Genomic DNA, 17,303 nt, shown 5'->3' on the forward strand with positions numbered 1-17,303 from the left:
TGGAAGCAGCAGGATGGGCAACTGTCCTGCAGTACTGTATGTTGCTGCCAGACCAATGGCGTGTCCCAAATTACACCCTATTGCATATATAATGCACTACTTATGACCATAGCTCTATGGCCCCTGGTCAAAAGTAGTGCACTATAGAGGAAATAGGGTGCCATTTGGGCCACAGCCCAGAGGTGGTGGTGGTGGTAGACCATCTGGTTAGAGCACTATGTCTTCTGCAGTGTTTCCAAAGGATTATTCTCTAGGTGGAGCACAAAGCAACATCCAGGTCAATAGAAACCAACAGAAGCCAAACTATTTTAGGCAGGAGGGAACACAGCTACATGGGTCAGTGTGTTGTGTGTGTGCACGCATCTAATCGTCATTCGTTTTCATGCTTCGTTAAGGGACTGTGCCATCACATTTTCGGGGAACACGTTCAACACAGCCTTGTCAGATCTAAAACCCTCATCTTTACAGTGAGGATTTTGACATATTTGTCCTCACTGATTTGAAGGGACTGAATCAGTCAATCTACTGGGAAGTCAATCAAAAGAAAGCCAGTGGTCAAACCAGAGTACCACAGAGTGTCAGGGAAGAGGGGGATATTCTTGGGTTGATATAGTAGATAACTCACCTTGTATGAAGACCCTCTTCCACATGATCCTGCCGACATGGTTTCCCCCAAGGAAGATGAGGTTGGACAGGATGAGCATGGCTGTGGAGAAGGCTGAGATGAGAGCCAAACATCGCCTCCTCATGGCCGGGGAGATACAGCGCTCCTAGAGATAGGAGGAGCAATGCAGTCACTATCATAACAGTTACAGTCACATACAGAGGAAAGAGCAACATAACAGTTACAGTAACATACAGAGGGAGGGGCAACATAACAGTTACAGTAACATACAGAGGGAGGGGCAACATAACAGTTACAGTAACATACAGAGGAAAGAGCAACATAACAGTTACAGTAACATACAGAGGGAGGGGCAACATAACAGTTACAGTAACATACAGAGGGAGGGGCAACATAACAGTTCCAGTAACATACAGAGGGAGGGGCAACATAACAGTTACAGTAACATACAGAGGGAGGGGCAACATAACAGTTCCAGTAACATACAGAGGGAGGGGCAACATAACAGTTACAGTAACATACAGAGGGAGGGGCAACATAACAGTTACAGTAACATACAGAGGGAGGGGCAACATAAATATTACAGTGGAGAAGGCCTCCGGGGAGAGACAGCACTCCTACAGAGGGAGGAGCAGCATGCTGTCACTACTAGGTATGTGACAACTGGACAATGTTTCTTAACGTTTAAACAGTGCTTTTGTTATCGGTTTTTCCGTTAACGCGATAAGAACATTTAGTAAAATTCCAAGTGAATTCACAATGCAGATTTCCTCTTTTCAGGAGAGTGGCACGTGTAGCTTGTTGTTGTTTTCATCCAATTACAAGTCATCAAACCATCACTAGGCAAGTTAATAGGAGATACAGTATCTATACTAATCAATGGAAGATGGAATTAAAATGACAGAACTAAAAGTGAAATGAGAAGGACAGGCTACCACACCAATAGCCAACAGGTAGGCTGAATAGAGTTGTTGTTAACTAGCTTCTCTTGGTTTGATGCAGTCAAGAACAAGACAGGTACTATGTAATCAGATGAGATGATAAATATCTAGCAATAAGTTAGTCTACCAGCACATCTCTCCCCCTCCCTGCTCCCCTCGTCACTCACAGACGCACACTGCATGGCCCCTTCCCCACTCCTTGTTTGAGTTGCTGCGCATTACACTTCCAGTTAATAAACTAGCTAAAAAAACTAACGTTACAGCATTGTTGCGTTAAGTGTTCGTAGTTTTTTTCCCCTCTATATGATGATGATGATTGGGACCTGTTAGTGGTAGTTTTGTGATAACTGCAATGTGTTTTTTTACGATCTCAATTCACATCCCTAGTCACTACCATAACAGTTACAGAGGGAGGAGCAACAAGATGTCACTACCATAACAGTTACAGAGGGAGGAGCAACAAGATGTCACTACCATAACAGTTACAGAGGGAGGAGCAACAAGATGTCACTACCATAACAGTTACAGAGGGAGGAGCAACAAGATGTCACTACCATACCAGTTACTGAGGGAGGAGCAACAAGATGTCACTACCATAACAGTTACAGAGGGAGGAACAACAAGATGTCACTACCATACCAGTTACAGAGGGAGGAACAACATTTACATTACATTTACATTTTAGTCATTTAGCAGACACTCTTATCCAGAGCGACTTACAGTTAGTGAATACATATATATATATTTTTTCATACTGGTCCCCCGTGGGAATTGAACCCACAACCCTGGCGTTGCAAACGCCATGCTCTATCAACTGAGCTACATCCCTGCCGGCCATTCCCTCCCCTACCCTGGACAACGCTAGGCCAATTGTGCGCTGCCCATGAGTCTCCCGGTCGCGGCCGGCTGCGACAGAGCCTGGATTCGAACCAGGATCTCTAGTGGCACAGCTAGCACTGCGATGCAGTGCCTTAGACCACTGCGCCACTCAGGAACAACCTACTATCATACCTGAACTAGTGAGTTTAATTAAAAAGCATTAGGTCCATCTGTACGAGCCTAAAAATAAAGTCTCATTCACACATGCTGAGCAGGGGAATGGAACTGTTTACGGTTCATGACACATTTTTCAGTACTACTGTAGCCATCTGTAATAATTCCCTTCATTTCTGGTGAAGGAGGTGAGGGAGCTAAACAAATAGCTGCCTGGGGAGAGAAATAGGAACTGGGCGGAGAGGAGGGAGGGAGGTGGGGCAGTGGAAGAGGGAGAATAGGAGACTTGCGGAAATCAGCAGAAGCATCCCTACTTCCCCTCATCAATCATCCTATCACTGTCATAAAACACACAGGCAGACACACACACACACATCTAGCTGTGTTCCCTCCTGCCTAAAAGAGTTTGGCTTCTGTTGGTTTCAATTGACCTGGATGTTGCTTTGCGCTCCACCTAGAAGAGACTAATCTAGCGGAAACACTGCAGCATACTGCAGGACACACACACACAGGCAGCCTGGTCAGAAGGAGTGGGCTGGGAGGCTCGAGGGCGGAAGGAGTAGAGGGGTGTAGACTGATAAACTACGATAAACTGCAGAATGACAATCATGTGGAATGGGTGCAGTGAGAAGTGTAATAGAAAGATGTGGGTGTTGTACCCAGTTTCCCTCCTTCAGGGAACAGTACGTTATGTTCCCTTTCAGTCAGTCAACTTCGGTACAACATGCTATGGGGAAATATAATCACGCCCCAAGCCGACCCCAACGGATACTAAAAGAAAACGGCCCATGGCAGACCACCCAGACCTGACCCCGCCAGATGCAGCAGTCTGGGTATTGCGCACACGGTGCGCAGCCTAGAGACTTTCCCATGTCCCAGCAGTAAGCACACTGGGGCTACACTGGGAGCAGTGACATCCAAGCGATAAAACCTTATAAAAGTGTGTGGTGATGCCCAACTCGCCGCAGCACAAATATCTCCTATAGTCAACCCTTTAAACAACACCCAAGACACTGCCAGACCCCTGGTGGAGTGGGCGCGTACACCGCTAGGTCACCTTTGCCCCTTGCTGCTATATGCCAGGGGGAGAGTGGCCTGCCGCAGCTGGATCAGCAAAAAAAATAAAAAAAGCTGGTCAACTAACCAGATATCCTGGGTCCGTTCAATGTATGTGCGTAAAGCTCGCAATGGACACAGGACACAAGCTCTGTTGCTCTTCAGAAGCAAAAGAAAAATAACTCAAAAGGACCTGTAGGACATAGACATGATTTTCGGGGCGAAGGCCGCATTTGGACGCAATGTCACAGAGTCGCCCGGGGGAACTGAGTGCCGGATAACGCGTGAAAATCCCCAACATGTTTAGCCGAGGCCAAAGCCATGAGCAGGGAGGTTTTGTAAGACATGATCTTCAGATCCAACGACTCCAGAGGCTCAAAGGGGGCCGCACACAGTGCCTCTAAAACTAGCGCCATGTCCCATGTGGGCGCAATAGGTTTAAAGACTGGTCTGAGACAACGTACACCTTTCAGGAACTGCACAACCAGGGGGTGGGCCCCATGTTAGGCTCCGTCAATTCCCACATGACACCCTTAGATAGCCATGTACACGTTTAACGTGGAAAATGCCCGCCCCTGCTCAAAAAGCTCCTGTAGGAACATAAGGATGTCCCTCACAGTCCTTTATCCTGGCACCAGAGATCAAATGCTTGCCACATATTCACACACATACAGCGCTCTCGTGTAAGGTGCCCTTGCAGACTGAATGGTAGCAATAACATCCAGAGGTAAACCTCTAGCCATCAGATAGGCCCTCTCCGGGGCCAGGCCCATAGGAACCAAATCTCCAGCCTCGCTTGCCAAACCTGCCCATGCGCCTGAACCAAGGCTGTCTGGGCCAACAGGGAGCCACAATAATCAATAATAAGCCCTGCCGGCTCACCCTCTTCATCGTGGGCTGAATCAGAACCACTGGCGGAAACGCGTAAAGGAGGGTCCGAGGCCTCTGGTGTGACAGAGCGTCTGTTCCCAACGGGGCACTCGGATCCCTCATCGAGAAAAATAGACGACACTACGCATTTTCTCGTGATGCGTAAAGCTCTGCGTCGGCCCTGCTGAACATTTCCCATATTATGGAGACCACCCAGGGATGTAGCATCCACTCCTGAGAGAGAGTGTCTCACCTGGATAAAATATCTGCACCTTAGTTGAGGCAACCGGGGACATGCGTCGTCCAAAGCGAGAGCATGTGCGAACTGCTCCACAGCAATAGGGAGTGAGCCATGTCTGTTGATGCACTTTGTTGGTTCTGACCAGCACAAGCCGGCCCAACAAAGGCAGGGGGAAGCACCTGAGCGCCAGATACACCATTAAGAGCTCCGGGTAAATTATATGCAGTGCGCTCCGCACCAGTGTCCATACACCCCGAATCGAGGTGCCGTCGTACAGCGCACCCCACCCTCGGAGGGATGTGTCTGTCGTGATCACCTTGCGGGATACAACTCAGCCCATGGGAGTCCCCTGACAATAGCATGACAGGGACACCCGAAGCGACTGCTAAAGATGTTTCCAGGTGAGTGGCTAGCACTTAGTGCTAGAAGGGCCGCATCAACAATAGCCCCACGGGAACGACTTCCATCACAGAAGCTATCATCCCCAGTCAGCATTGGCAAAAATGCACTGTGTGACCCAGCCGAAATTTGAACCCAGACATCCTCCATGGAATCTAGCTCAAGACCCAGAAACGAAATGCGCTGAGATAGAGTCAAACAGCTATTTTTCTGCTTTCTTATGAAGCCTAGAGACTGAATACGGGACAGCAGCATGGATGTGTGTAACGTCACTTGTCCCCTGGACCAGCCAATCGGCTGTAATAGTCGGCGGCTCGTGAGCATTCTGAGCATTTTGTCCCTTTTCGGAACCAGGACATACCGGCTGTACCAGCTGTCCTGGATCTTCGACACAGGAACCATTCAGATTGCCTGCTTCTGGAGATGGAGGCGATATATTCTCACTCAAAACGGGCGCTGAGGCCTCCAGAACAGTCAACATAATGATGATGCAGAAGCGTGGGGGACACACAACAAATTGTAGCCTGTACCCTGACGGGACGCCATCTTGTGGACTGGGAGAGATTGGTTCTTCTTCCATTTCCACCACTCTTGACAACCGTGTGTCTGAACATGGAGAAGGGACACTTTTCATCGAACTCACATACGGAAGACAACACTTTTGGACACCTGTGAACACTGTGGAACTCTGGAGTTTGCCTAAAGCCTGGCCCACTCTCGGTACAAGGGCTTCGGCGATCAGTGACGAACCCCGATTGGCAGTACCACCTGGGAGTACTGTTGTCACAACAAACCTCACTCGTTTAAGGCGGTAAGATGCATTACGGTAACCAGCTGGCACCCAGCACTGGACCACACACATTAAAAATAGACCCAGGGAAAAAAATTTGTAGCTGGGATTGGAACAGACAGCTCAGAAAAACAAACCCCTTCTGTGGTAACAGACAGGGGCGATTCGTAATTGAATCGAATTCCCAGGAATAGAAAGTGGTGAGCTGGAGAAAGACAGCTAATTTCAGAGTCCATATGAACCACAGAGACGGTGTGTTGGATAATAGCATGGTTGTGTCCAACCCTGCTGGACTCCGCTACCAACCACCACATGAACACCATGGAACGCGGGGTACCAGAGGGGCATTAAACAGGGACAAGTTTCCAACACACATTGTGCTTCCGTAAGACTGTATAGCCTGCATGAAGCCCGGCCCTCTTATGGGCACAGAGGGCTCCCGCAATGTCAGACATAATACCCCATTTGCCGTAAAAGAAACGTGTGGGCACCGTCGTCACAGCAATGTTTTTGTGGAGTTGTGCAGCTGCTCAGGGGAGGAGCACGCAATCCTCACCCTCTCTATTCCCTCCAACTCCAGGAATTGAAAAAAGGAATGGGGTTGTAGGCAGGGCTAGTAAGCATCATTTACAGTTATGCATGCTAGCCGACGTTAGCCAGGAGGCTCTTTAGTCTAAGCTAGGCTAGCTAGCCTCTGACCGCAGCACGGTCCGTTTAGAATAACCAAGCGACTTAACGCTACGTACAGTATATACTAAACAAGATAGCTAGCTAGTAGTAGCTAGCTCGCCTCGGTGCGTTAGCTTACCCGGCTAGCACGCTATGCAGCGCTTGTTAGCTAGCCTGGTCTTGAAAGTGTGCGTAGGACCGGATCACCCAGGTGGGATCCAGACCCTTCTGGGAAGAGAGGCAAGCGGTGCCTAATCAAGGCAGACACAGGCGGTGGGGGGGATACCCACAGAACCTGGTCGCCCTCTCTCAGAGAAGCATCCCGTAACTGTTGACAGAGCATAACACAGGAACCGGGAGACATTTGACTAGACCAATGACCCAAACCACCTCCGCGTCCCGCAACGCAGACTCAGCTGAGGTAAGGGCACCCGGGAGAGGAAGTCACTATCGGAAACACCAAGCCCCCTAAAGGACAGTGCCAGCCGTCCCCTAGTCTCCCACACAAACAGATTTGAGCGAGGGCAGCCTGAGCATGCACCGAGCCGAGACATACAAGACAACCAACGTGAGTATCTTTTAATTCATTGGGGCATGGTTGCAAACCCGAACCCGGCTTGTTAGCTTTCATTGTTTCGGTCACGTTAGCCATCTTACCTATTGCTATAGACAGGCCAAGCAATTAGAATAATAACTAATGATTGATTAGGAAACTTATGACAACCACACAAACTTCAGCGCACAACGTCCAGGGGGCGGGCAAGCTCTACCACTAAGGGACAGTTTATTTGGCGCAACGTAAGACAGTCTTGTTTGTTTTAGTAGCGTGAATCGTTTTGTTTCACACCGAGGTGAAGAGCGGAATAATTTAAGGAATGAATCTGAGCCTTATCACCTGTGTAAGGCATGGCTTCCAGCGAGGCGCGGATTTCATTGGCCTTGTCAGGCGTGATTGTAGATCCTTCAAGTCGCTAGAGTGCGACTCCCCCATAGTATGTTGTACTGAAGTTGACTGACCGAAAGGGAACCGATAAGTGGTTGTCATATGTAAGAGAGTGTCATTTAGTTAATAAGAGAACAGAGGAGTTTACTCCTCTCCTAAATTGCCTCCTCCAGTGTAGGATGCTCAGGTGTATCCTAAGGTGGAAGAGTTTTGAAATCCGTCACACCCCCTTTGAAAGAGCTGTCTATGATGATAAAAGCATACACACATTTAAAAACAATAAGCTGCGTATCCTTTTATCTATAAAATGTCTAGCACAACTAGCTAATTTCTTTTTACCACATTCACATGTATTTCGGGATTCCAACGTCATTTGCCTGAGGACACGCTAGAGGAGTCTCATTTCATACAAGCGCATTTGTTTCCACGTTTTCTCTCCTCGAATACCTTTAACCTTTTTCAAAAGAGGACGCAAGGATTCAAGATTCTCCCAGAGAGAGAGCGAAAGAGAGAGCGAGCGAGAGAGAGAGCGAAAGAGAGAGCGAGCGAGAGAGAGAGAGAGGCAGAGAAGGAGAGAGAAGCTGAAAGAGAGCGAAAGAAAGAAGGGAGAGGGTCCAGGCCTCAGCTTCACTCCCCTTCCAGTGTGATGAAGAGTCAGCCAACAGACCCAGGCTTGACTAAGCACTTTGTGTGTGTGTGTGTGTGTGTGTGTGTGTTCATGCGTGCGAGTGTGTGTGGGTTGAGCTGATAAGTCCTGCCACATCGTTTTTATGGCTTTGCTGTAAATCGCAGTCAACACAGAGCAGTGCGTTCAAACATATACAGACAGACACCAACACACAAACACCCACACGGACACCAACCCCACCCACACGGAAAGACCAGATTAATTTAAAAGAGCCTTAGAGGAACAGTTAGTAATTCAGTAAAGTAAAGTAGTTGGGACCGTTCTGAAGACACATGAGTTAAGGCAATGTCCGGGGAAATCGATAGGTTGATTCCATTTTCGCAAAACCTGTGACGGTCATTCATTCATTCATTTACAATCATGTGTTCTCACAAACAATAGAGGGGTAGATGAGAGCTAAGGTGAGTAAGGACTTCAGTCACTTACAATAGATGGATAGACGAGGGGAGAAGAGAGGAGGATCGTCATTCCATTCTCCACCAGCACCCCGACCCAGTTCATCAGAGCCCAGTACTGTAGGTAGTCATGTCCTCCATGCCAGAAACACACAAAGCCAAATGCCAGAGCCGTGGACAGCATCTTCCACAGCAGCCCATGGTGAGAGCCTCCTAATGGGATGTAAATGTACCTGGGACAGGGAGAGCGACAAAGTCAGCAACCACGGGTAGCATGGACTTCAGAAAGACATGATACACAAAACACAGGGCTACCAGGTAACAGAGCATGTGAGTGGAGTTGAGCAGGTTGGAAATCCCGGTCATCGCTCATGGAGCTCCAGCGCTCCACATCCTCTCCAACCGCTCCAATACAAACTGCTACTCACAAAAAAATATATATAAAAAAATAATGCTGCTCCGAATTCGCAATCACAATTTAACCAACACCCATCTACACGGAACAAAAGTACACAACATGTAAAGTTTTGGTCCCATGTTCAATGAGCTGAAATAAAAGATCCCAGATATTTTCCATAAGCACAAAAAGCTTATTTCTCTAAAATGTTGTGCCAAATTTGTTTACATCCCTGTTAATGACCATTTCTCCTTTGCCAAGATAATCCATTCACCTGACAGGTGTGGCATATCAAGAAGCTGATTAAACAGCATGATCATTACACAGGTGCACCTTGTGCTGGGGACCATAAAAGGCCACTCTAAAATGTGCCGCTTCGTCACACAACACAATGCCACAGATGTCTCAAGTTGAGGGAGCGTGCAATTGGCATGCAGACTGCAGGAATATCCACCAGAGCTGTTGCCAGAGAATTGAATGTTCATTTCTCTAACAACGTTGTTTTAGAGAATTTGGCAGTACGTCCAACTGGCCTCACAACCGCAGACCACGTGTATGGCGTTTTGTGGGGGCGAGCGGTTTGCTGAGTGCCCCATGGTGACGGTGGGGTTATGGTATGGGCATGCATAAACTACGGACAACGAACACAATTGCATTTTATCAATGGCAATTTGAATGCACAGAAATACCGTGAGGAGATCCTGAGGCCAATTGTGAGGCCCATTTCTTTTAAGGTATGTTACCAACAGATGCATATCTGTATTCCCAGTCATGTGAAATCCATAGATGAGGGCCTAATGAATTTATTTAAATAGACTAAAATCTTTGAAATTGTTTCATGTTGCATTTCTATATTTTTTCAGTATATTCTTGTGACTACCTGGACCTACCATTTGGTTTTGAAGTATTGAAACCAAACCATAGGATTGGAATGAAAAGTATTTTAATAAACAACAGGAAAAGGTGACTGTAAGAAGCGCTCATCATTTCAAATAGGCTACATGTGGTATTAAACAGCATATAAAACACTAAATAGGTCAGGAGCCAGACAGGTAGTCAAGAAAGAATGAAAATGAATTATTTAGGCTATATTATTTAAATTATGTCAAGGCTATAGCCTACAAATCAAATACATTGTGAAGCATTTGCGAGTGCAACACAATAGGCTGGTAGGGACATAAAGGGCTCAGCATTTAAACAACATTCTGTTGTATTAAATCATTATAGTCTATAAATTGCACATATACACTACCAGTCAAAGGTTTGGACACAGCTACTCATTCAAGGGGTTTTCTTTATAATATTTTTTACATTGTAAAATAATAGTGAAGATATCTAAACTATGAAATAACACATATGGGATCATGTAGTAACCAAAAAAGTGTTAAACAAATCAAAATATATTTTATATTGGAGATTCTTCAAATAGCAACCCTTTGCCTTGATGACAGCTTTGCAAACAGTAAGAACATCTTGTGCGTAACGAGACCAGGGATGCAGAGATAATTACACTATGATGAATGTGTTTCATAAAAAAAATACCCTACCTCTTTGCATGCAGAGAGACACCCACTACAACGAATGATGAACCTCTAAATTGGAAAGGAGGGATTTCTCAGATGATCTACAGCTATACACAGTCTCTGGGGTACGACGAGGGGTAACCGGTTGTGTGTGTGTGTGTGTAAGTAAGTATGAAGAGTGGTAACACAGAGCGGCGATTCTTGTTCTCCCACACGCCTTCCTCTTCCTTGTTTTTCTATGTCTGTTTTAGCGGAGTTTGACATTCAGCATGGTTCCGTTTCTTCTTCGTAGAAGCAGTACTGGGTAGCCGTCATGAAAAAGTAATTATTGTAAATTCAAGGCCACACAACAGACAGGATAACAAGATTCACAGGTGTTTGAATCAAAATGTAACAGCATTTTCTTTGTATGTGTTTGCTTTGCAATCTGCTGATGCAGACCTAACCATAGGATGAGGAAAACAGAGGTAAAGCTACAAAGAAAGAAAGAAAGAAAGAAAGAAAGAAAGAAAGAAAGAAAGAAAGAAAGAAAGAAAGAAAGAAAGAAAGAAAGAAAGAAAGAAAGAAAGAAAGAAAGAAAGAAAGAAAGAAAGAAAGAAAGAAAGAAAGAAAGAAAGAAAGAAAGAAAGAAAGAAAGAAAGAAAGAAAGAAAGAAAGAAAGAAAGAAAGAAAGAAAGAAAGAAAGAAAGAAAGAAAGAAAGAAAGAAAGAAAGAAAGAAAGAAAGAAAGAAAGAAAGAAAGAAAGAAAGAAAGAAAGAAAGAAAGAAAGAAAGAAAGAAAGAAAGAAAGAAAGCGAGGGAAGTGGAGAAAACAGTTTAAGATTAGAATAGCATAACAAACTCTAGCCTAGAAACATATCACCAATGTAGACTAGCGAGTGTGCTTTTCTTTTCTCAAGTGAGTGTGTGGGGGTGGATTTGTCATCTCCTCTGTGTCACTTATACAATTAATATCACTGTGTGTGTTTGGGAGGCTGCCCGTTGTCATCCGCTCTGCTCCTGTGGCGTCTCACTAATCCCCAAAGGAGACACAACGGTCAACCCGGCACCAAATCTTACAACACAGCCCTCCTATCGTGAACACAGATTCTACCACAGCTTTCACACAGACACTCAATGTAACACAGATTTGTACCGCAGCAAAAACTCAATGTACCACAGCAACACCTGATTGCACCCGATCTGCCAACATAGCCCTCTTATCGCTAACAAAGATTAGATCTACTGCTTTCAGACAGACAATCACTGTTCTTACCACAGCAACACTCACTGTTCTTACCACAGCAACACTCACTGCATTGTTAGAACTTTACTCTCTGACTGTCATAATCAGCCTGTTTGTTCAAGGTTGAATCAATTAGGCCACTGCTATAATGCTCAATACAAGTATTAAGCAATTGTACAAAAGACAAGGGAGGAGAAAAATACCCTCTGCCTGGCGTCACCATTCTGCTCATATTAAAAAAGACAAGGTAGCACACAATTGGAGCCTAACTTCCAAGTTGTGCCCCAGACACATTGTTTGCTATTGTTGCTGTGCATATTGTTATGGAATAGTTAGGTAGTTGAGATGTTAAGAGCACATTTCGACACTACACTATCACTTCCACACTCCAGCCCCAGGTGGCAGCATCAATCGGGCCAGGAAGTCTTGTTAAGTGTTGATTGTGCACAGTGGTGGGCAATTAAAGTTACTGCTGGTGATGGCAGCGTGAGAACTTCTAGGCCAGGCAGGCCTGCCCACTTTTCTTGGATTATTTGTGTTTGGGATGCAAGCCCTTTTTGTTTCCTTTTTGTACAAATTATTTTTGGTTACCATCAACTTGAACAACAGTAACTCGCTTGCGCTCGTCAATCAATGGGGTCAAGACAGAGCTAGCTCTGGACTCTGGACTCAAAGTGTATTGGTTGCGTATATAGTTTAGCAGATGTTATAGTGGATGCAGCGAAATGCTTGCTACTAGCTCCTACCAATGCAGTAAAATGTCAAACAAGTCAACAAATAATAAAAAATTAACACATTGTTTAAAAAACACAAATAATAAAATTAATGAAACACAAATAATCAAATTAACAACCCAAATAGCACTGTAACAGTAATCCAAATACAATCTACAGTGGGGAGAACAAGTATTTGATACACTGCCGATTTTTCAGGTTTTCCTACTTACAAAGCATGTAGAGGTCTGTAATTTTTATCATAGGTACACTTCAACTGTGAGAGACGGAATCTAAAACAAAAATGCAGAAAATCACATTGTATGATTTTTAAGTAATTCATTTGCATTTTATTGCATGACATAAGTATTTGATCACCTACCAACCAGTAAGAATTCCGGCTCTCACAGACCTGTTAGTTTTTCTTTAAGAAGCCCTCCTGTTCTCCACTCATTACCTGTATTAACTGCACCTGTTTGAACTCGTTACCTGTATAAAAGACACCTGTCCACACACTCAATCAAACAGACTCCAACCTCTCCACAATGGCCAAGACCAGAGAGCTGTGTAAGGACATCAGGGATAAAATTGTAGACCTGCACAAGGCTGGGATGGGCTACAGGACAGTAGGCAAGCAGCTTGGTGAGAAAGCAACAACTGTTGGTGCAATTATTAGAAAATGGAAGAAGTTCAAGATGACGGTCAATCACCCTCGGTCTGGGGCTCCATGCAAGATCTCACCTCGTGGGGCATCAATGATCATGAGGAAGGTGAGGGATCAGCCCAGAACTACACGGCAGGACCTGGTCAATGACCTGAAGAGAGCTGGGACCACAGTCTCAAAGAAAACCATTAGTAACACACTACGTCGTCATGGATTAAAATCCTGCAGCGCACGCAAGGTCCCCCTGCTCAAGCCAGCGCATGTCCAGGCCCGTCTGAAGTTTGCCAATGACCATCTGGATGATCCAGAGGAGGAATGGGAGAAGGTCATGTGGTCTGATGAGACAAAAATAGAGCTTTTTGGTCTAAACTCCACTCGCCGAGTTTGGAGGAAGAAGAAGGATGAGTACAACCCCAAGAACACCATCCCAACCATGAAGCATGGAGGTGGAAACATCATTCTTTGGGGATGCTTTTCTGCAAAGGGGACAGGACGACTGCACCGTATTGAGGGGAGGATGGATGGGGCCATGTATCGCGAGATCTTGGCCAACAACCTCCTTCCCTCTGTAAGAGCATTGAAGATGGGTCGTGGCTGGGTCTTCCAGCATGACAACGACCCGAACCACACAGCCAGGACAACTAAGGAGTGGCTCCGTAAGAAGCATCTCTAGGTCCTGGAGTGGCCTAGCCAGTCTCCAGACCTGAACCCAATAGAAAATCTTTGGAGGGAGCTGAAAGTCTGTATTGCCCAGCGACAGACCCAAAACCTGAAGGATCTGGAGAAGGTCTGTATGGAGGAGTGGGCTAAAATCCCTGCTGCAGTGTGTGCAAACCTGGTCAAGACCTACAGGAAACGTATGATCTCTGTAATTGCAAACAAAGGTTTCTGTACCAAATATTAAGTTCTGCTTTTCTGATGTATCAAATACTTATGTCATGCAATAAAATGCAAATTAATTACTTAAAAATCATACAATGTGATTTTCTGGATTTTTGTTTTAGATTCCGTCTCTCACAGTTGAAGTGTACCTATGATAAAAATGACAGACCTCTACATGCTTTGTAAGTAGGAAAACCTGCAAAATCGGCAGTGTATCAAATATTTGTTCTCCCCACTGTATATTTACATTTTAGTAATTTAGCAGACGCTCTTATCCAGAGCGACTTACAGTTAGTGAGTGCATACATTTTTCATACTCTACCTGAGATATATATGTATTTACACGGGATGAATTTAGGCAAGATATACTAAGAATAATATGTACAGCAGTAGATGCACTACATGACCAAAAGTATGTGGACACCTGCTCGTCGAACATCTCATTCCAAAATCATGGGCATTAATATGGAGTTGGTCCCCCCTTTGCTGCTATAACAGCCTCCACTCTTCTGGGAAGGCTTTCCACTAGATGTTGTAATACGACTGATAAATAGCTAACAAATAGCTACACGGACTGAGTTTACCTTGTATTAACCTTTTATTTCAATATTTGCACTGTCTCTATGCACACTCACAGGGCCCTACACACTCACACACACTGTCACTCCAACACACACACAAACACTCACGCCATCATTTTCTCACTCACTCATAATATGCACATATATTTAAACTGACTCTACACACCCGCACACCCACTCACATGAAAGCTGCTGCTCCTCTGTTGCCTAATCCCCTATACATATCTACCTCCATCACTCCAGTATCCCTGCACATACAATTATTCCTCTATATAGTATGCTTGCTTACTTACTTAATTTATAGTGTATTTCATATTTCCTATTCTTATTTATCGTGTTTTTTTCTAGTAATACATTGTTATTGATTATTGCATTGTTGGGTTTTTGAGTTTACAAGAAAGGCATTTCACTGTACTTGTTCATGTGACATTAAAACTTGAAACATTGTTGCAGGGACTTGATTCCATTCAGCCACAAGAGCATTAGTGAGGTCGGGCCCTGATGTTGGGCGATTAGACCTGGCTCACAGTCGTCGTTCCAATTCATCCTAAAGGTGTTTTGACGGGGTTGAGGTCAGGGCTCTGTGCAGGCCAGTGAAGTTCTTTGACACCGATCTCGACAAACCATTTCTGTATGGACCTCACTTTGTGCACGGGGGCATTGTCATGCTGAAACAGGAAAGGGCCTTCCCCAAACTATTGCCACAAAGTTTGAAGCACAGAATCATCTAGAATGTCATTGTATGCTGTAGCGTTAAGATTTGCCTTCACTGGAACTAAGGGGCCATTCTTCTGCCAATGTTTGTCTATGGAGATTGCATGGCTGTGTGCTCAATTGTATACACCTGTCAGCAATGGGTGTGGCTGAAATAGCCGAATCCACTAATTTGAAGGGCTGTCCACATACATTTATATATATATAGTGTATACAGTGCATTCAGAAAGTATTCAAACCCCTTGACTTAAAATAATTTAATCCATTTTAGAATAAGGTTGTAACGTAACAAAATGTGGAAAAAGTCAAGGGGACTGAATACTTTCCGAATGCTGTGTATACACTATATATACAAAAGTATGTGGAGAGCCCTCCTAAACTCACAAAAGCAGTATTGAACAGAGGGGGGAAATGCTGAATGTCGTAACCCCTTCAGTAATGTAGTGCCCCTTCATCTTAACGTTACACGTAAATTGAAAATGTCACATCTCTAGATACACATCCCTGGTTAAGGAGACTGGTTCCTACGAGGTCCTATTGGCCCTGGTCGAAAGTAGTGCACTAAATAGGGAATAGGATGCCATTTGGTACGCAGTCAGTGTGAATAATAACCACCATTTCAGATGGGGAGAGATTTGTCCTATTATAATTACTAGAGCTCAGTATATGGTCTGTGTATGTGTCCCCTGGGGCCCTCTCTATTATCTCAACGTGCTGCTACTTAGACCTGAGTTAAAATAAATCATTTCAAATGCTTTAGCTGAGCTTGGCTGAGCTCATCCGTTGCAATGGAATCAACAGCAAAGTCTCAAGTGCAAAGCCATGCCCGTCTGGCACTCTAGGTCATTTTGAAATTATTTCAAATAGTATTTGAACTCAGGTCTGCTACTATCTCACTGTGCTGCTATGTGTGTGTGCGCTGGAGAGCTGCAGTGGAAACAACTCATCTAAGACAGTCTCCCCCTGGCTAATCAACGCATCTGAATGATGAGGCTGCATTTTGGGCGCCTTCCTTCAATACAACAGCCAGTGTTTTCCTTTGAAATGCACTGCAAAAACGAAATCACAAAAAGAGAGTGTATTTACCTGGCTAGCTTTGTCACCAAGGTTAGCATGTTCCGAAATGTATAATAGAATGGAATAGAACTTAATCAATTGCCTTTAATAGGGCAATTTGATCTATAAAGGGTACTGTCCCTTCATTTTATTTCAACTTGTTTAACAGCTGTGCACTGGTTTAAACACCCCATCACTTGTTCTACAGGGCCCAGGCTGCTTTTACATGCTTTTCAAGATCCCTCAAGTGGGCTGAGGCTATTTCCATGGTGACAATGTTAAAGGTACAGTCTGGGATTGGTACATACATTTTTGGTCTTAAAAATGTATGATATCCAGTATACCCACTGATAATCGAATCCCAGATTGTAGCATTGAGAGAGCTGATGAAGTCTTATAGTGGTGTATGAGTGGAGACGATGCCACAGGCAGCCTACGTGGGAGAGAAGACAGCCATTTGCATGCCTTAAGAGATCTGAAGAACAGGACCTTTATCACCTACACACTTAAGACAGGGAACGCAGGGATGCTGCAGACAATTAAAGCGGATTTAAAACTGCATTAGAACTACTTCAGCACCACTTTGGCGAGCTGGGGAGGTGGGCATTGCGCATATAATTTGCGGTGAGCCGATCGGCACAATCAGAAAAAATCAAGGAAGAGAGGGAAACCGCTACAGATGGACATTGTATCAGTGTTCAGAGCTGGAGGGTACCTAACTTCCATTATTATGACATGGATATGGATAATAATGGTGGTCATGATTAGCTTTTATGTAGTGTTATTACAAGTGTTCAAAGCATTTTACCTATAGGAGTTAAACACTGAACAAAAATATAAACATGCTACAATTTCAAAGATTTTACTGAGTTACAGTTCATATAAGGAAATCAGTCAATTGAAATAAATTCATTAGGCCTTAATCTAGGGGTTTCACAT

At 44.7% G+C, this 17,303-nt stretch overlaps 1 protein-coding gene across 1 annotated transcript in view; it reads right to left on the bottom strand.

Moving 5' to 3' along the window:
* hhat (hedgehog acyltransferase) overlaps positions 1–17,303 on the bottom strand; it is a 107,635-nt gene that overhangs the window by 28,905 nt on the left and 61,427 nt on the right. Inside the window, exons 10-11 of the mRNA XM_041886845.1 lie at positions 8,642–8,843; positions 626–770 (exon numbers count right to left, since the gene is read on the bottom strand). Of these exons, the coding sequence (XP_041742779.1) occupies positions 626–770; positions 8,642–8,843 (347 nt within the window). The remainder of the gene's footprint in view (positions 1–625; positions 771–8,641; positions 8,844–17,303) is intronic.

Source organism: Coregonus clupeaformis, chromosome 1 (assembly GCF_020615455.1).
Source record: "Coregonus clupeaformis isolate EN_2021a chromosome 1, ASM2061545v1, whole genome shotgun sequence".
Lineage (NCBI taxonomy): Eukaryota > Metazoa > Chordata > Actinopteri > Salmoniformes > Salmonidae > Coregonus > Coregonus clupeaformis.